This window comes from Canis aureus, chromosome 2, assembly GCF_053574225.1.
Source record: "Canis aureus isolate CA01 chromosome 2, VMU_Caureus_v.1.0, whole genome shotgun sequence".
Classification (NCBI taxonomy): domain Eukaryota; kingdom Metazoa; phylum Chordata; class Mammalia; order Carnivora; family Canidae; genus Canis; species Canis aureus.
In genome coordinates this window covers 84559677-84573952 of record NC_135612.1, presented here as the reverse complement: position 1 = coordinate 84573952, position 14276 = coordinate 84559677, and the positions used below count along the sequence as shown (strand labels likewise).

Sequence of the window (14276 nt, the reverse complement as noted above, 5' to 3'; positions counted from 1 at the left end):
GAGGAAATTTGTCTTGTCATGTGGCTGTCCAGCATCAAGCACTGGGTCTGGCACATTATTAGGAACTCCATATCATGTTTAACTGAACAAATAAATTCAGTTTAGATATCTGAAACATGTTTCTGGTTATGGAGTACATGATATGCACTGGTGCATTTTGGGTAGGTAATGTAGGTATCAATGAGATGTTGGCAAAGGAGAACCATTTTGGTATTTTGGCAGTTGTCTTTGAAACCATTATACCAGATTCATTATATACACAGATCTTTTGTAATAGATTGTGTATTTGAAAATAAATTTAGGTCAGCTCATTTGAGTTAAAATGATGACTTGTGCTGAATTAACCTAGAAGGGAAACAATTGAGAAAGAAGTGAAAAAGACTTTAGAACAGGTAATGGGGTTCAGAATTCTCAACTATTCTAAGTTAGATTTGTAGTCTTTACATCACTGTACCAAAAGGAGATAAGATTTTATTTAAGGAAATGGATCCTCTTGCCGTAACTTCAACTCCTATCTTTCCTTTCCTTCTGCTCCAGCATGGCAAAACACCAAATCCTAGAGCAATGTTCATCATTTCCCTCCTCCATTCCTTGGAGGCAGGGAGTATTGCATGCTGCTAGGATTACAGTAGCACTTCCTGACAGCTGTGCCTCCTAGCCTTGCCTCCATTCTATTTTCCACTGTCACCAGAATGATCTTTCTATAGCGAATCTGCTTGTGTTAGGCTTCTTGAAAATCTATGGGCTTCTCATAGTTTTCAGTATAAAAATTCAAATTCCTTAGTTTGGAAAATGACTCTTAGAGATCTGGCCCCTTCTTACCAATCTTTTACTTGATCTCTTTTCTTTTTTCCATATATTCTTTGTACTCCAGACATACTAACCAGTGGCATTTCCTCCCTTCATCTCCTCTAACACCATGCAAGTAGTGTGTTCAGTCGTTCCTAACCTAATATAGTAGTCCACATGCTTCCCTTCTCACTAGACTGTGAGCTTTTTTGAGTACAGGATACTCTTAAAATCTCTTTTAATTCCTCATGCCTGTCATTAGTTTGCACAGTATAGAAGCCTAGAAGTTTATGATTGAGTTACTGTATGAAGTAACAATTTATCAGAGACATAAAATTGCCTAGCTAAGTCCTGAGTATTATGAGCATGAGAAATAGTACATGGTTCCTGCTTTTTTCATAAGTTCAGTTGTGTAGGCAAAATGACCCATGAAGCAGTTAGAAATTGATAAAGTACAACATCAAAAGAGGACTTAGGTTGAATGATTTGAGAATAAAATATAATCAGATTTCAAGTTCCTTGGCATTTCAGATCTGCTCTTTATTTTTCTTAATATTTACCACTGCTAACATGCTCTACCTTTTACTTATTTATCTTATTATACTCACCTTCCCCACTATGCTGCTAGTGAGGAATTTTTATTTCTTTTTTCATTATGGTATTTCCAATGCCTGACACATGTAGATGATCAATAGATGTTTATTGAGTGGATGGACTAGTGTTTAGAGAAGGAACTAATCCCTAGAAGATAGTACAGGTATTGTACAGAAACTCTTCTGGAGAAGTTACATCCTGAAACAGACCTCCAAAGGTAGTGTTTTATTAAATAAATTAATTTTAAGTACAAAAATACCAATTTTATTTTTATATGAATTTTTTCAGATCTTATGTTCCTCCTAATTTTCTTTTAAAGCTTTATAAAGTTTTTAGAGCCTTCATCATTCACTTCTTTTAGAGTTTGACACAGTTAACAACAAAGCCTATTTAATCAAATGCTAACCCTTGTATAATCATTGCAGTAACATTTTCACTTCGTATATTTATTAGCAAAATGAAATATGTAAAAAAAATAGGTCTGCTGGAGGCAGTAACATATTGTATTCAGGTCCTCTTTATTCCATGTATTATGGTAACGTGGGAGCTTATCTTTTACTTCACATCCATTCAAAATAAGTACAAATGAATGTGAACTTGTAGGAATATCAGGGTTCTGGTTGTTTTGTGAAGTAGGGATCATAATTGACCATTGTGCCTGTAAGTTCTTAGGCTTTAGCAAACCTTGATTAGAGTTTTAAATACACACACACACACACACACACACACACACACACCACACACATAGACACGCACCATATAATTTAGGATTGCGTTTCCCCTTTTAAAGTTTCCTTTTCTCTTTGCTTCTCTTCTAAGACTAAAGAAATTAAAATTAGATTTTGAATTGAAACTATTAAAAATGTTAACTTCCCAAAATGAGTTACAACTGGAACATGCAGGTAATACAGATTTGCATTATTTAAAAAAAAAAAAAAAAAACAAACACCAAAAAACCATTAATTGGTTTCCAGTAGTGGCTTCTTGCAATTTTTTTTCCTAAGCACAGAATTAGATTATTTCTTAGGCCATTCTAACTGTAGTAGATCTTAGTACACATCTTGACTACTTTATTTTAGAGGTGTGGTAACTAAGACACAAGGACAAGTGATTTATACAAAATCAGGCAGTTAATTTATAACAGGGCCAGAATGATAAAGTAGATTTTTAACTACTGTTGAGAAGACCAGGCTATGTCTATTTCCGGAATACATGTGGATCTGATGATGTTAAAAAGGGTATTTTAGTGACCTGGTAAAATAGTTAGAAGTCCTTGAACTTCATCAGTCCTCCAGTCGGTCAGATAGGGTGTAAGTGAAATTTTGGCAGAATTTTTTCATTTTAGTGTATAGTCTATTTGAGTCAACAGGTAACTTTTATTAATTCATTTTAAGCTTCGAAAAGCCTTAAATTGTCTCTAAGTTAGTTGTTAGGTTTTGAAAGCCTGAATGTAGAAATTTATATATTTACCGTACAAACAGGTTTAACCAATAAATATATATTAAAAAAAATGAAGAATATGATTTTTAAAAATTCAGTCTTTTTCTTCAGTTTTGCCTTGTTAAATTTATGTATTTTACAAGGTATTCATATGGGTAGGCTCTGATTTTTAAATAGAAAAGTGAAAAAAAGTTTCTAAGTATCATGTGACTCTTCTGTATATCCCTTTCTCTGTATTCTCTGAGGTATTTTCCTAGGATTCACATTTTAATTAAACTGAATTCTTCAAAAATAGGGCTTTGTATTCTGTGGTTTTTAGTTTTTGTTTTTGTTTTTGTTTTTTAGGAAGGGGTTCTATTTTTGGTGAGGGGGAATAAGTGGGAATCCCTGGGTGGCTCAGCGGTTTAGCGCCTGCCTTTGGCCCAGGGCGTGATCCTGGAGTCCCAGGATCAAGTCCCACATCGGGCTTCCTGCATGAAGCCTGCTTCTCCCTCTGCCTGTGTCTCTGCCTCTCTCTCTCTCTCTCTCTCTCTGTGTGTCTCTCATGAATAAATAAATAAAATCTTAAAAAAAAAAAAAAAGAAAGTGGTTCAAGATGTGAAGAATGCAGGCAGCTTGAAGTCAGTACTGGAGTTACTTGTAATTGCCTAATAATTCATTGAATTAAGTTACGTATTTTTAGTGAGTTGTGTTCATATATTATACTTTCGGTGACTCTGCTAGACTTTTAAAAACCTTTTGATTTGACTTAGTCTGAAATTTAATTTGTTATTTTTCTTTTAAATTATATTCTCTTAACTATAGCCTGTGTTTTGGTATAGTGAGTTAGTGATGGCCCCTTTTATTCTGTTTCAGATCCCTGCCTGTCACTGAGTCCACCATGCTTCACAGAAGAAGACAGATTCAGTCTGGAAGCTCTTCAGACAATACATAAACAGATGGATGACGACAAAGATGGTGGAATTGAAGTAGATGAAAGTGATGAAGTAGGTGGAAAGCTTTCCCTGTTAATTCTCTTAAATTTTCCCATTATTCATCATGTGACTCCACTTCATCTTTAGTATCTTTAGTTTTTCTCTTTGCATTCTAATTTTACCCTTTGTATTTACATGGTTTTCCTTTTTTCTTCATGCATATACAAGTCTTCCCACTTTTATAAGAATCCTCAGGCTCATGTTCTTGCATTTATCAAGCATACATCCTGTTCTATTGGTTATTATCTGTCACTGCTTTACAAACCACCACAAAGCTTAGTGGCTTAGGATGACAACAGTCTTTTTAAAAATTTTTATTTATTTTTTAATCATTTCTCCTGATCCTCTAGGTTAACTGGGCTCGGCTGGGTACATTTTCCATTCCTCTCTTTTATGGGCTGAGGTCACTGTAGAGGTTGCATTCTGCTGGGACTGGAGTAATGGCCTCTCAGCCTTTGCAGTCTCTCCCCATGTGACCTCTCATCATTCAGAATCTAGCTCAAGCTTCCTTACAGCATGGCAGCTGGCTTCCAGGGGATAGTGTTCCAGAAAAACAAGTTCTTGTGTGAAAGTGCTTGTCATGCTTCTGCTTGCCAGTGCCTGTTAATATCAAATTGGCTTAAAACAAGTTATTCGGCTAGCTCACAGTCTGGGTGGGAGAAGATTATATAAGGGCATGAATGCCAGGAGATGTGATTTATTGGGGGTCATCCATGTAATCTGTACCTACTGTACAAATAAATCATGTTTTATTTCATAAGCATTATCATTTTCCCCTTCACATCTGTGTAGATCCCTCTTAGTTTCTCAATAGAAGTCTTTTTCTTTATTTGGTTGGAGTCTTACTCTAGCCAAGACCCTTGTTGGTTTTTTAGGCCTCTTCAATCTCTTTCTTAAATTTGTCATGATTGAGATGCTTCTCTTTTAGTTTATATGATACTAAATTACATTTTTCTTCATCATCATTTAAAGTTACGTAACAGTGACATTCTCTAATCACATTGTTAACTAATGGTAGCATTCTCTAAAGGTTAATTCTTGACCTCCTCTGTAACAGGTTTAGCTTGGGAATGCTCATCCTTTGGTAGGCTGCAGTTGATTCTTGCATCACTAAGCCGGTGCAGATTCCTGACCTACATATATTGTTTTCTGCTTGACGTTTTTTGGGGGCTTGCTCTTTTGCTTTCAAGTTAGTTTGTCTAAAATAAAATCCCAGCTCCCCTCCTCAGTGAGAGAACAGTGAACAATCTCTCACTGTTCAGTAGCACTTCTAGACCTACTTCTCCCTAGTTTTAATTCTTTTCAATCAGGTGTCATCAGACTTTTTTTGTAAAGGTCCAAGTTACAGGTTAAAATGTATCCCCCACAAAAAATCGTATTTTGAAGTCTTAACTTCCAGTAACTTAGATTGTGATCTTATTTGGAAGTAGGGTAATTTCAGATGTAATTAGTTATGATAGGGCTATACTGGAGTAGTGTAGACCCTTAATCCAATAGGACTGGTATCTGTGTAAGAGAGGAGAGTACCACATGGTGACACAGACACTGGGGAAAAGATGAACCTATGACAGTGGAGACCGAGATTGGAGTTATGGAGCCACAAGTCAGGAAATGGCAAGGATTACTGGTGACACCAGAAGCTAAGAGGAAAAAGCATGGAATAGATTTCTCTGTTTTTATAGAACTCAATTTTCTCAGTGGTCAGGTGGGTGAGACTGAAAATCCTAACCCTCTAATCATTTGGTCTTTCTGCTGACTAGCCCCATCCCAGGGTGATTGAGAGGCCCTGTTCCAAGTCCTCTTTTAGCATGAACTCAGGTGTGATCAAAAGGGGCAAAATACCCCCCTAACAGTCAGGAAGTTCCAAGGATTTGAAGAGCTCTGTGCCAGGAACCAAGGACAAAGACCAAATATCACAATATCGTATCACAATTACAGAAACATTTAAATCTAAAAAAAAAAGAGCAAAAATTCACATTTTTTTAATTATTAAAAATACCTTCCAAGGAAAGATCTATTAAACTTGTGTATAATATATAGACAGAGAAGGATTAAGTAAGCTTATGCAGGTATTTGACAGCCTATTTAAATGTATCTGATTGCATAATAGTTCCTCGAATTACAAGTTATTTTAATCTTTTTAACCTCATCATCAGATATTAAATGCTCAAATGTGTGAAGTGTTATCATTATTACTGTGCCAAAGTAAGCAAGCATAGCTATATAATTTATACTTCAGTGGAATACATCTTGAGTCTTTTAAATTTCAGTGGAATTCTAAACATTTTATAATAAAAGTTAGAATTAAAAACCTTATATGTTAAAATGTAAAGTTTATGTTAAAAGAACTTAGAACTCTGTGAGTATGATAGGTGAGCTTTAATGTTTAGAAATAGGACATGTTATTCTTCTCTCCGTATATCTTCTAATATTAATTTTCAAAAGCAAATAAGGTATGTCTTTATATTTTATTAGTACCTTACAGCATCCTGTATGGTAGCTACTAGCTATATTTGGCTGTTGGGCGCTTAAAATTGAGATAAGTGTAAAATACATTTCAGATTTTGAATATGAGAAAAATTAAAATATTTAGACTTTAAAATATTGATTACCTGTTGGAAATGATAGTATTATGGACATACTGGATTACATAAAATATGATATAAAACTAAAGTCACATGTTTCTTTTTATTTTTTAATGTGACTTCTAAAAAATGTAACATCCCATGTATAGATTAAATTGATTTGTATTGGAGGTACTGATTTAGACTGTGGCATGTTGTAGGCTTTAAGGGATGAGTTGTTAATTCTGTGGTTCTTGGACTATTTCAGTGCCTTCTGTTCAGCATAGCTACATCTTGATTTGTGTTTCTTGTTGAAGTGTCTCTTCTTTAAAGAAGTAAATGGTAATATCATTATGGGCTTCTAGCAATCATCATTAGAAAACTTCATGAGTTTAATAGGAAACCTTAAAATTAAAAAAATTAAAGTACTTAATTTCTTGTGATTTTTGGCTTAAAATGTTACTTTTTTAAAATTTAGAAAAATATTGAGCATTTGAAAATGTTACTTGAAAACTTAATTTTTTCCTCTTTAGTGCTTCTGCTTCTGCTTTTGTTTTTGTTTTTGGTCATATAAGAAAGCATTTACTCTTCTATATTATTCATGCACTTAATATTGAGTTTATATTTGAAGATCTGTTTATGCTGGATACTCAAATACAAAACAGTCCCACATAAATCTTCAAGCCCTTAAGTGGACATTCTGTTGGATGCTTGTGAAAAGGCAGACAAACAAAAAACAAAATAAGCAGGAAAGAGGGGGATGAGGACAGATCGATGATGGGTAGCTGTAATTTTGAATAATATGCTCTCAGTAGGCCTCATTGGGAGGGTAACATTTAAAGTGTATATTGTATGCAGTACTTGGACAAGTAAGAGAGTAAATATTTGGCAATTTTTCAGAGCTATTCTCAAATTGAAAATAGAGGACATGAGTGTATTAGATAAGGAACAGGATGTTAAGCTTTTGCTCTTCAGGTCATTGTCTTCTGGCCCACTATCAAAAAAGATTAGATGTCAGTGTATGCTCAATCTGTGACCTGTTTAGATTGAGTTTTTGATTACAGTCAAGTTCCTCTATTCTGCCAATATTGAAGATATTTTTTTTGGAAGGTGTAGGTACTTGATTAAGAAATACTTTAAATAAGAGAAATGAATGGTTTCATTGACCTGAACACAGTGTAGGAAGCAATGAGAATTTATATTGTTACTGTCTGCTTTGTGACTGAAAACTTTATTACAGTTTCTAGTGTGTATGAACTTCATTTGTTTTTACTTTTCCTCTTTTTAAAGAAAAATTTAAAAATCATTTTTTCCTAATTTTTCTTCCTTTTAATCTGCGCTTACCTTTTACTGATGTCATGTGGAATAAGTAGTTTTAATTTATGTTATCAGTTTGATATATATACACACACATATATAATTAATTAATTAATTAATTTTAAAACCAACTTACATTAAAAACCTGGTTGTACCTGGTATTTCAGTTTTTCTTACATTTAGCTAATATGCCTGAAAAGCACTTCTGTCATCATTTGTCTATACACTTCTTAGAAGACTTCATTAACAGCATAGATGAGTGTGTGTGAAACAAGGAGAATTGCTACAGTAGGCAAAAGTAGGGTTAGAAAAACCTACTCTTTAAAATAGTATCAATGAGTTTTGAATTATGTGGAGTACTATTTCCAAAGGAATAAATGCATGTATTTATTTATTTTTTACTGAACATTTTAAGTTAAGATTTTAACTTACATAGTATCGTTTGCCAAGTAACAAATTCCCTCCCTGCCCCAAACTTGGTGGCTTACAGCAGCGTATGTTTATCATCTCAGTTTCTTTGGGTCTGAAATCTAGGTGCAGCTCAACTGAGTCTTCTGGCTATGGATCTTTCATTGAAGCTGCTATTAAGATGTCAGCTGGTATTGTAATCTCCTCAAGACCTGATACGTGGTGGATCCACTTCAGCGCCTACTCATGTGGCTCTTGGCCCCACGGGTCTTCACTGGTTGTTGGTTGGAAGTAACAGTTAACCTGCCACATGGCTTTCTCCACAGGGCAGCTCGTAATATGGCAGTGAGCTTCCCTCAGAGTGGGAGGGAGCTCTCAGAGAGAGAGATTGCTAAAAATCAAAGTATGTTCCCTGGACAAAGCAGCAACTTTTGGAAATGCAAATTCTCAGGACCCATCCCACACCTACTGAATGAGAAATGTGGCAGTGGGGCCCAGAAATCTGTATCTTAACAAGTCTTCTGGTGATTCTGATGCCCACATTATCCTTTAATAAGTCTTAGAGTTGTTTTTGCACTATACTTTTCTTTTTTTAAAACTATTTATTTATTCATGAGAGATATGCAGAGAGAGAGGCAGAGACACAGGCAGAGGGAGAAGCAGGCTCCCTGCAGGAAGCCTGATGTGGGACTTGATCCCAGGATCATGACCTGAGCCAAAGGCAGATGCTCAACCACTGAGCCACCCATGTGTCCCTGGACTATACTTTTATAGCAGTTTTTATAATTTCAGGCAAATTATTTATATTTGGCTATTGTAATGATCTTATAAAAGATTTTGTTTCCTGCCCCTGTACTTTGTGATTTCACTTTGCCCAAGTTCTACCTTAAAATTTTCTTAATATGCTCTACTGGAAGTTGTAAACGTGTGACACAGTAATTATTATAGTAATATATTAATTGTTACTGGAAAGCAGGGTGTGCATGTATTTTGGTGGGAGGAGGATTCTTTGCTTTCATTAAAAAGTAAAATGATTCTGTAACCTAGACTGGTTAAGAATCCTTGTTTAAATTATTGAGACAGATCTTGAGAAAGTGTCTTTATTATTTTATAGTTGTACTTAGGATATTTCTTGAGTTCTAAGTTTGTTTCCTTGCTTCAGCACTTGTTTAGTTGAATATCCAGGCTCTTTATGTCTTGTCTTGACAATTGTAGTGTCTCTTTACTGGGCTTCCTTCTCTGTGTCTTGCTTTTCCAGTTAATTTACCAACTGCTATTATTTTTCTGTTTATGATATTTGGTAAGAACGGATTCTCCCAGACTGACTCCTTCCTTCCTTCCTTCCTTCCTTCCTTCCTTCCTTCCTTCCTTCCTTCCTTCCTTCCTTCCTTCCTTCCTTCCTTCCTTCCTTCCTTCCTTCCTTCCTTCCTTCCTTCCTTCCTTCCTTCCATCTATTTATATTTTTTATTAAAAATGTTTTTAAATCGGCTCCATGCCCAGCATGGAGCCAAATATGGGGCCTGAACTTGCAACCCTGAGATCAAGACCTGAGTTGAGATCAAGAGTTGGACGTCTAACTGACTGGGCCACGCAGGCACCCCTCTTCTAGCCTGTTTCTATTCATGTATTTTCTTGTTCCTCAAAGCAACCACCATAGAAACCAGAAGACTTACTCCTACCCTACCATGTCTTGCCATCCAGATGGTCTTGCCTCTCCCCCTCTGACTCTGATGTATTAAATGGATATACCCTCTTCTTGATGTGTCTTTAGTGGGATGTCATTTGAGAAACACCATGGGTATTATCTAGTTCAGTACATATGGATTAAGTGGGCTTTTGTACTGCAGTAAGTAGGTAGGTACTTAAAGTAAGTTTCTGTGGAAAGATGTGTTTCAAATGGCAAATACACACACTCTTAGATACTACCAGTTTATAAACTGAGAATGAATGATCTATAGCAAAAACTTTTGAAATCATCTTATGACCTTAAAACATTCAACCCAATACCTTTGGCCTCTTTTCTGGGAAGTTACTACAACCCCTGCTTCCACTAGTAAATCTTTTGCCCCTCTTCTCCAAATGATTTCCACTTTATTTAGTCAGAATATCAGAATATCTGAAACGTTTTCACTAAAAAAAGTCCTTTCCCATTCCTGTTAACATTAGTTTTTCATTTTCCTTAAAAGGAGTTTCGTATTAAATACTGTTACACACTGGAAGGGGGAAGAGCAGCAGGGGTGTGAATCAGGATCTGTGTCTGTACTGCTTCAGTTCCAGCCTGACTGTACAGCCAGTCCTGCTCCTCTCCTCCCCCAGGCATTTTCGGATCACAGCGTGGCATCGCATTTATGTAATATATTTTTTTGAGAGTTTAGCACACTTCGCATATTGTCTCATCTCCTAAAAAATCTGAGTTTCAGTGTACAAAACCTATCTATTCCTCTTTCACAAAGGAATTAAATAAAATTGTACCTTTACTGTAATATTAATTCTATCTGCCTTTTATAATTGTTGTTGTTTTGGATAAGGTGACATATAATTCATCATTCAAACTGGCATACTTTTGAAAGTAAAAGAGAGTATTTGTTTTTATTACTCCTCCTACCTGCCAGTCTTTTTACAGGGTTACTAGCCCTGGAGAACTGAAACTATAAGGCTATTAAACTCAGTTGATAAAGAGAACCTATTTAAGATGAAGGAATATTTTGCCTTGATCCTGAAAATGTTTCAAATAATTGATAGAAAATATTTGAGAGCCTTTCACTTTAATAATTACACCAGGATGACAGGCATAAATGAGGACTGTCCTAGGCAAATGGGGCCATATAATTAACTCACTCTATGTCTTACCACAGTCTACTTTCCACTGTAATGCCCTTTGTCTATGTCTTGCTCACTTCACTAAGTGGCTATTAAATTGATCCAAGTATTGTGCCAAGGATTGTGCTATTAGTAAAGCTTTGATCTATTTCAGTTCGGTTTATCATGCTAAGTCTTTATGTGTGGGGCACCTTGTTTTCTAGTAACATGACAGAGACTTTGACATAATTCTATTTTTCCTAGAGTTAAGTGATTTTTTTGTCTTTTCTTTAGAAATAATAGTTTAACTATATATATATATATAACTATATATATATATATATATATTTTTTTTTTTTTTTTAATGATAATCACACAGAGAGAGAGAGAGAGAGGCAGAGACATAGGCAGAGAGAGAAGCAGGCTCCATGCACCGGGAGCCTGACATGGGATTTGATCCCGGGTCTCCAGGATCGCGCCCTGGGCCAAAGGCAGGCGCTAAACCGCTGCGCCACCCAGGGATCCCAGTTTAACAATATTTTTAAATTTTATTTTTATTTATTTTAAAATAAAACTCATTGACCCTTTCCTTGATTTCTAGAATTTATTAATTTTTAAAATTTATTTATTTATTTAGCACAAGTGGGAGAAGGGGCAGAGAGAGAGGAAAAGAGAAAATCTCAAGCAGACTCCATGCTGAGTGTGGAGCTTGATCCCACAATCTTAAGGTCATGACCTGAACTGAAGTCAAGAGTTAGAGCTTAACTGAGTTACCCAGATGCCCCTGGGTTTTTTGTTTGTTTGTTTGTTTGTTTGTTTGTTTTCTCTTTTCATTTTTAGTAGAAGTTCCTGGCTTTCCCAGTTACTCATATCTGAAGAATTGTATCCAATAGTCTAAATTTTCCTACTCCCTATCCAGTGTTTGGCCTGTCAGAATATCTCCCAGAAGTAAATGCTGCAGTCACTCACCACATGGTGTTCAGAAGACTATTTTTCTCCAGAAAGCTGTTCTTGTGCCCTTAAGGTGGTAAAGTGCTATGCTACATCAGGGAGATGTAAGGTACAATGTTCTTATCCTCAGGATAACCCCACCATATGTTGATTGTAACATCATGTTCATAAAGCATTTATGGTGTCTCACATTATCTTCAGCAATGTTGTTTTGGGATAGGCAAGACAGGTGGTATTCCTGTTTTATACATGAGACGGCAGCTTTGATTATGTTACTTAGGTCCCACAGTGCAGCGGACTGGGCTAGAGCCCATCAGTCTCAACTCCCGTTCACTCCTGAGCATGTTTAGGCACAATTCTAAGTTGTTTTTGAACTCATGTTCAGTTTTGAGCCCTGGACTCTAAAAGAATCTCTTTGGTTACATTCTTGAACTGTGTTTCTGTGACTGACCTCAATTTTAGTTGTAATCCTTTGGGCATTGATGTCAGCTCTTTCATTAGGACTTCATACCTGCTTTTTTCCTGTATTTGTTCTGAATCATCTTGACTTCTGTTTTGAGTGTTATCTGAAGCATGGCTGGAGAACCTACCTTACTTAACTCACCCTAAAGACTACTTTTCACCCCCATATTTCCTTTGGGCTTTCTATCCTGGCTTTGCTGGGTCTGGCCTGGCTTGACTTTGCTCATGGCATTGACATAGTACTGGTACTAACAAGTGTTGATAACTTTCTTTTTATTACTCCTACCTGCCAGTCTTTTTACAGGGTTATTAGCCTTGGAGGACTGAAACTATAAGGCTATTAAACTCAGTTGATAAAGAGAACCTTTTTAAGATGAAGGAATATTTTGCCTTGATCCTGAAAATGTTTCAAATAATTGATAGAAAATATTTGAGAGCCTTTCACTTTAATTGCTAATCCTTGCCAACTGACCTTTATTTTTTATCTCCTAAGTTCCTAAAATTTCTTTGAAGTCTTAATTAGGGAAGTATAGGAATTTTTATGGAATTTAAAAACTATTTTTAAAATTAACTAGATGCTTTATTTTGTTTTCATTTTTCTTTTATTTTCTTTTACTTGGTTCCTTCAAGGGCTTGGGAAATACGCCTAGGTTCCTAAGGGCGTTGTTGAGCATTCATTTAAAAACAAAACACACCTAAAAAACAAAACAAAAAAAACCACCTAATGTTTTAAAGTTCCTATTTATATATAGAGCACTGTACTGAATATGGAGCAGAATGAAAAAACAAGCATAGACTTCCGTGAACTTACCATCTACTAGGGCATATGCAGCTCTATGTGTCTAATACAAGGCATGTCATGGCATATTACACCGAATCATGGAACTGCTCTTGTGTTTCAGATGAGAAAGTGTATATTTTTTTGAGAAAAATCTGGAAAAGCATGGAGTAGAAGTCCTTGAGATGGGCCTTTGGAAGTGGGCATGGTTTTCACAGGTGGAGATGATGGGTGGGTCACACCAAGAAGAAGGGTGGGGGAGGGAAAAAGCATTAAAGCAAGAATATAATGTACTTATTTACATAACAGCTCTGTTTGGAGTATTGTGGCATGGGAGATAACATTGAAAAGAAATTGCTCGATTTTTTTTTGTTCTCTTCCTGCTTCTGGCTACTTCTCCTCTGATATCTTAATTTTTCTTTCTTTTCTTGGACCCTAAAGTGTATGTGTTCCATAGGATTTTTTTTTTTTTTTTTAATTTTAAGAGCAGTTTAGGTTTACAACAAAATTGAGAGGGAGACACAGAGATTTCCCATATCCAGTCCTACCCACACACACTGGGTGCATTCTCTTTCTTCGTTAGCATCACCCACCAGACTGGTACATTTTTTACCAAGGACTAACCTATGCTGATATGTTGTAATCACTCAAAGTCCAGGGTTGTCCTTAGGGTTTGGTCTTGGTGTTGCATATTCTCTGGGTTTGGACAAATATATAATGACATGCACTCACCATTAAAATATCATACTGGGTATCTTCACTACCCTAGACCTTCTCGGTCTTTATTGTTTCAGGCATTTCTTCTGTTCTTTCTCTGTTTCTTCTGGCACTCCTGTTACATGTATGTTATACTTTTTTGAAGTTGTTTCACAGTCCTCGGATCCCTCTGTTCTGGTTTTTTCAGTCTTCTGGGTTTTCTGGGTTTCTATTGATATATCTGTCTGCTGGGGCAGAGAGTTTTTCTCCAGCTGTGCCTAGGCTACTAATAGGCCCATCAAAGGAATTCATAATTTGTGTTCCACTGCTCTGTAGTATCTCTTTCTGGTTCTTTCTTAGGATTTCCATCTCTGCTTATATTGCTTATCCATTCTTATATATGGTCTACTTTACTAGAATCCTCAGCGTATTAATCTTGATTGTTTTAAATACCTCTCTGATCAGTCCCTACTGTGTCTGGTTTTGATGCTTGTTCTGTCTCTT

The 14276-nt window shown here is 35.9% G+C and overlaps 1 protein-coding gene across 5 annotated transcripts in view; it reads left to right on the top strand.

Annotated features, from left to right (window-relative positions):
- The window catches only part of STIM2 (stromal interaction molecule 2), a 140867-nt gene that overhangs the window by 57917 nt on the left and 68674 nt on the right, over window positions 1–14276 (top strand). For all 5 annotated transcript variants that reach the window (XM_077880409.1, XM_077880413.1, XM_077880402.1 and 2 more), the window contains exon 2: window positions 3679–3809. In XM_077880409.1, the coding sequence (XP_077736535.1) occupies window positions 3762–3809 (48 nt within the window). In that variant the 5' untranslated portion in view covers window positions 3679–3761. The remainder of the gene's footprint in view (window positions 1–3678; window positions 3810–14276) is intronic.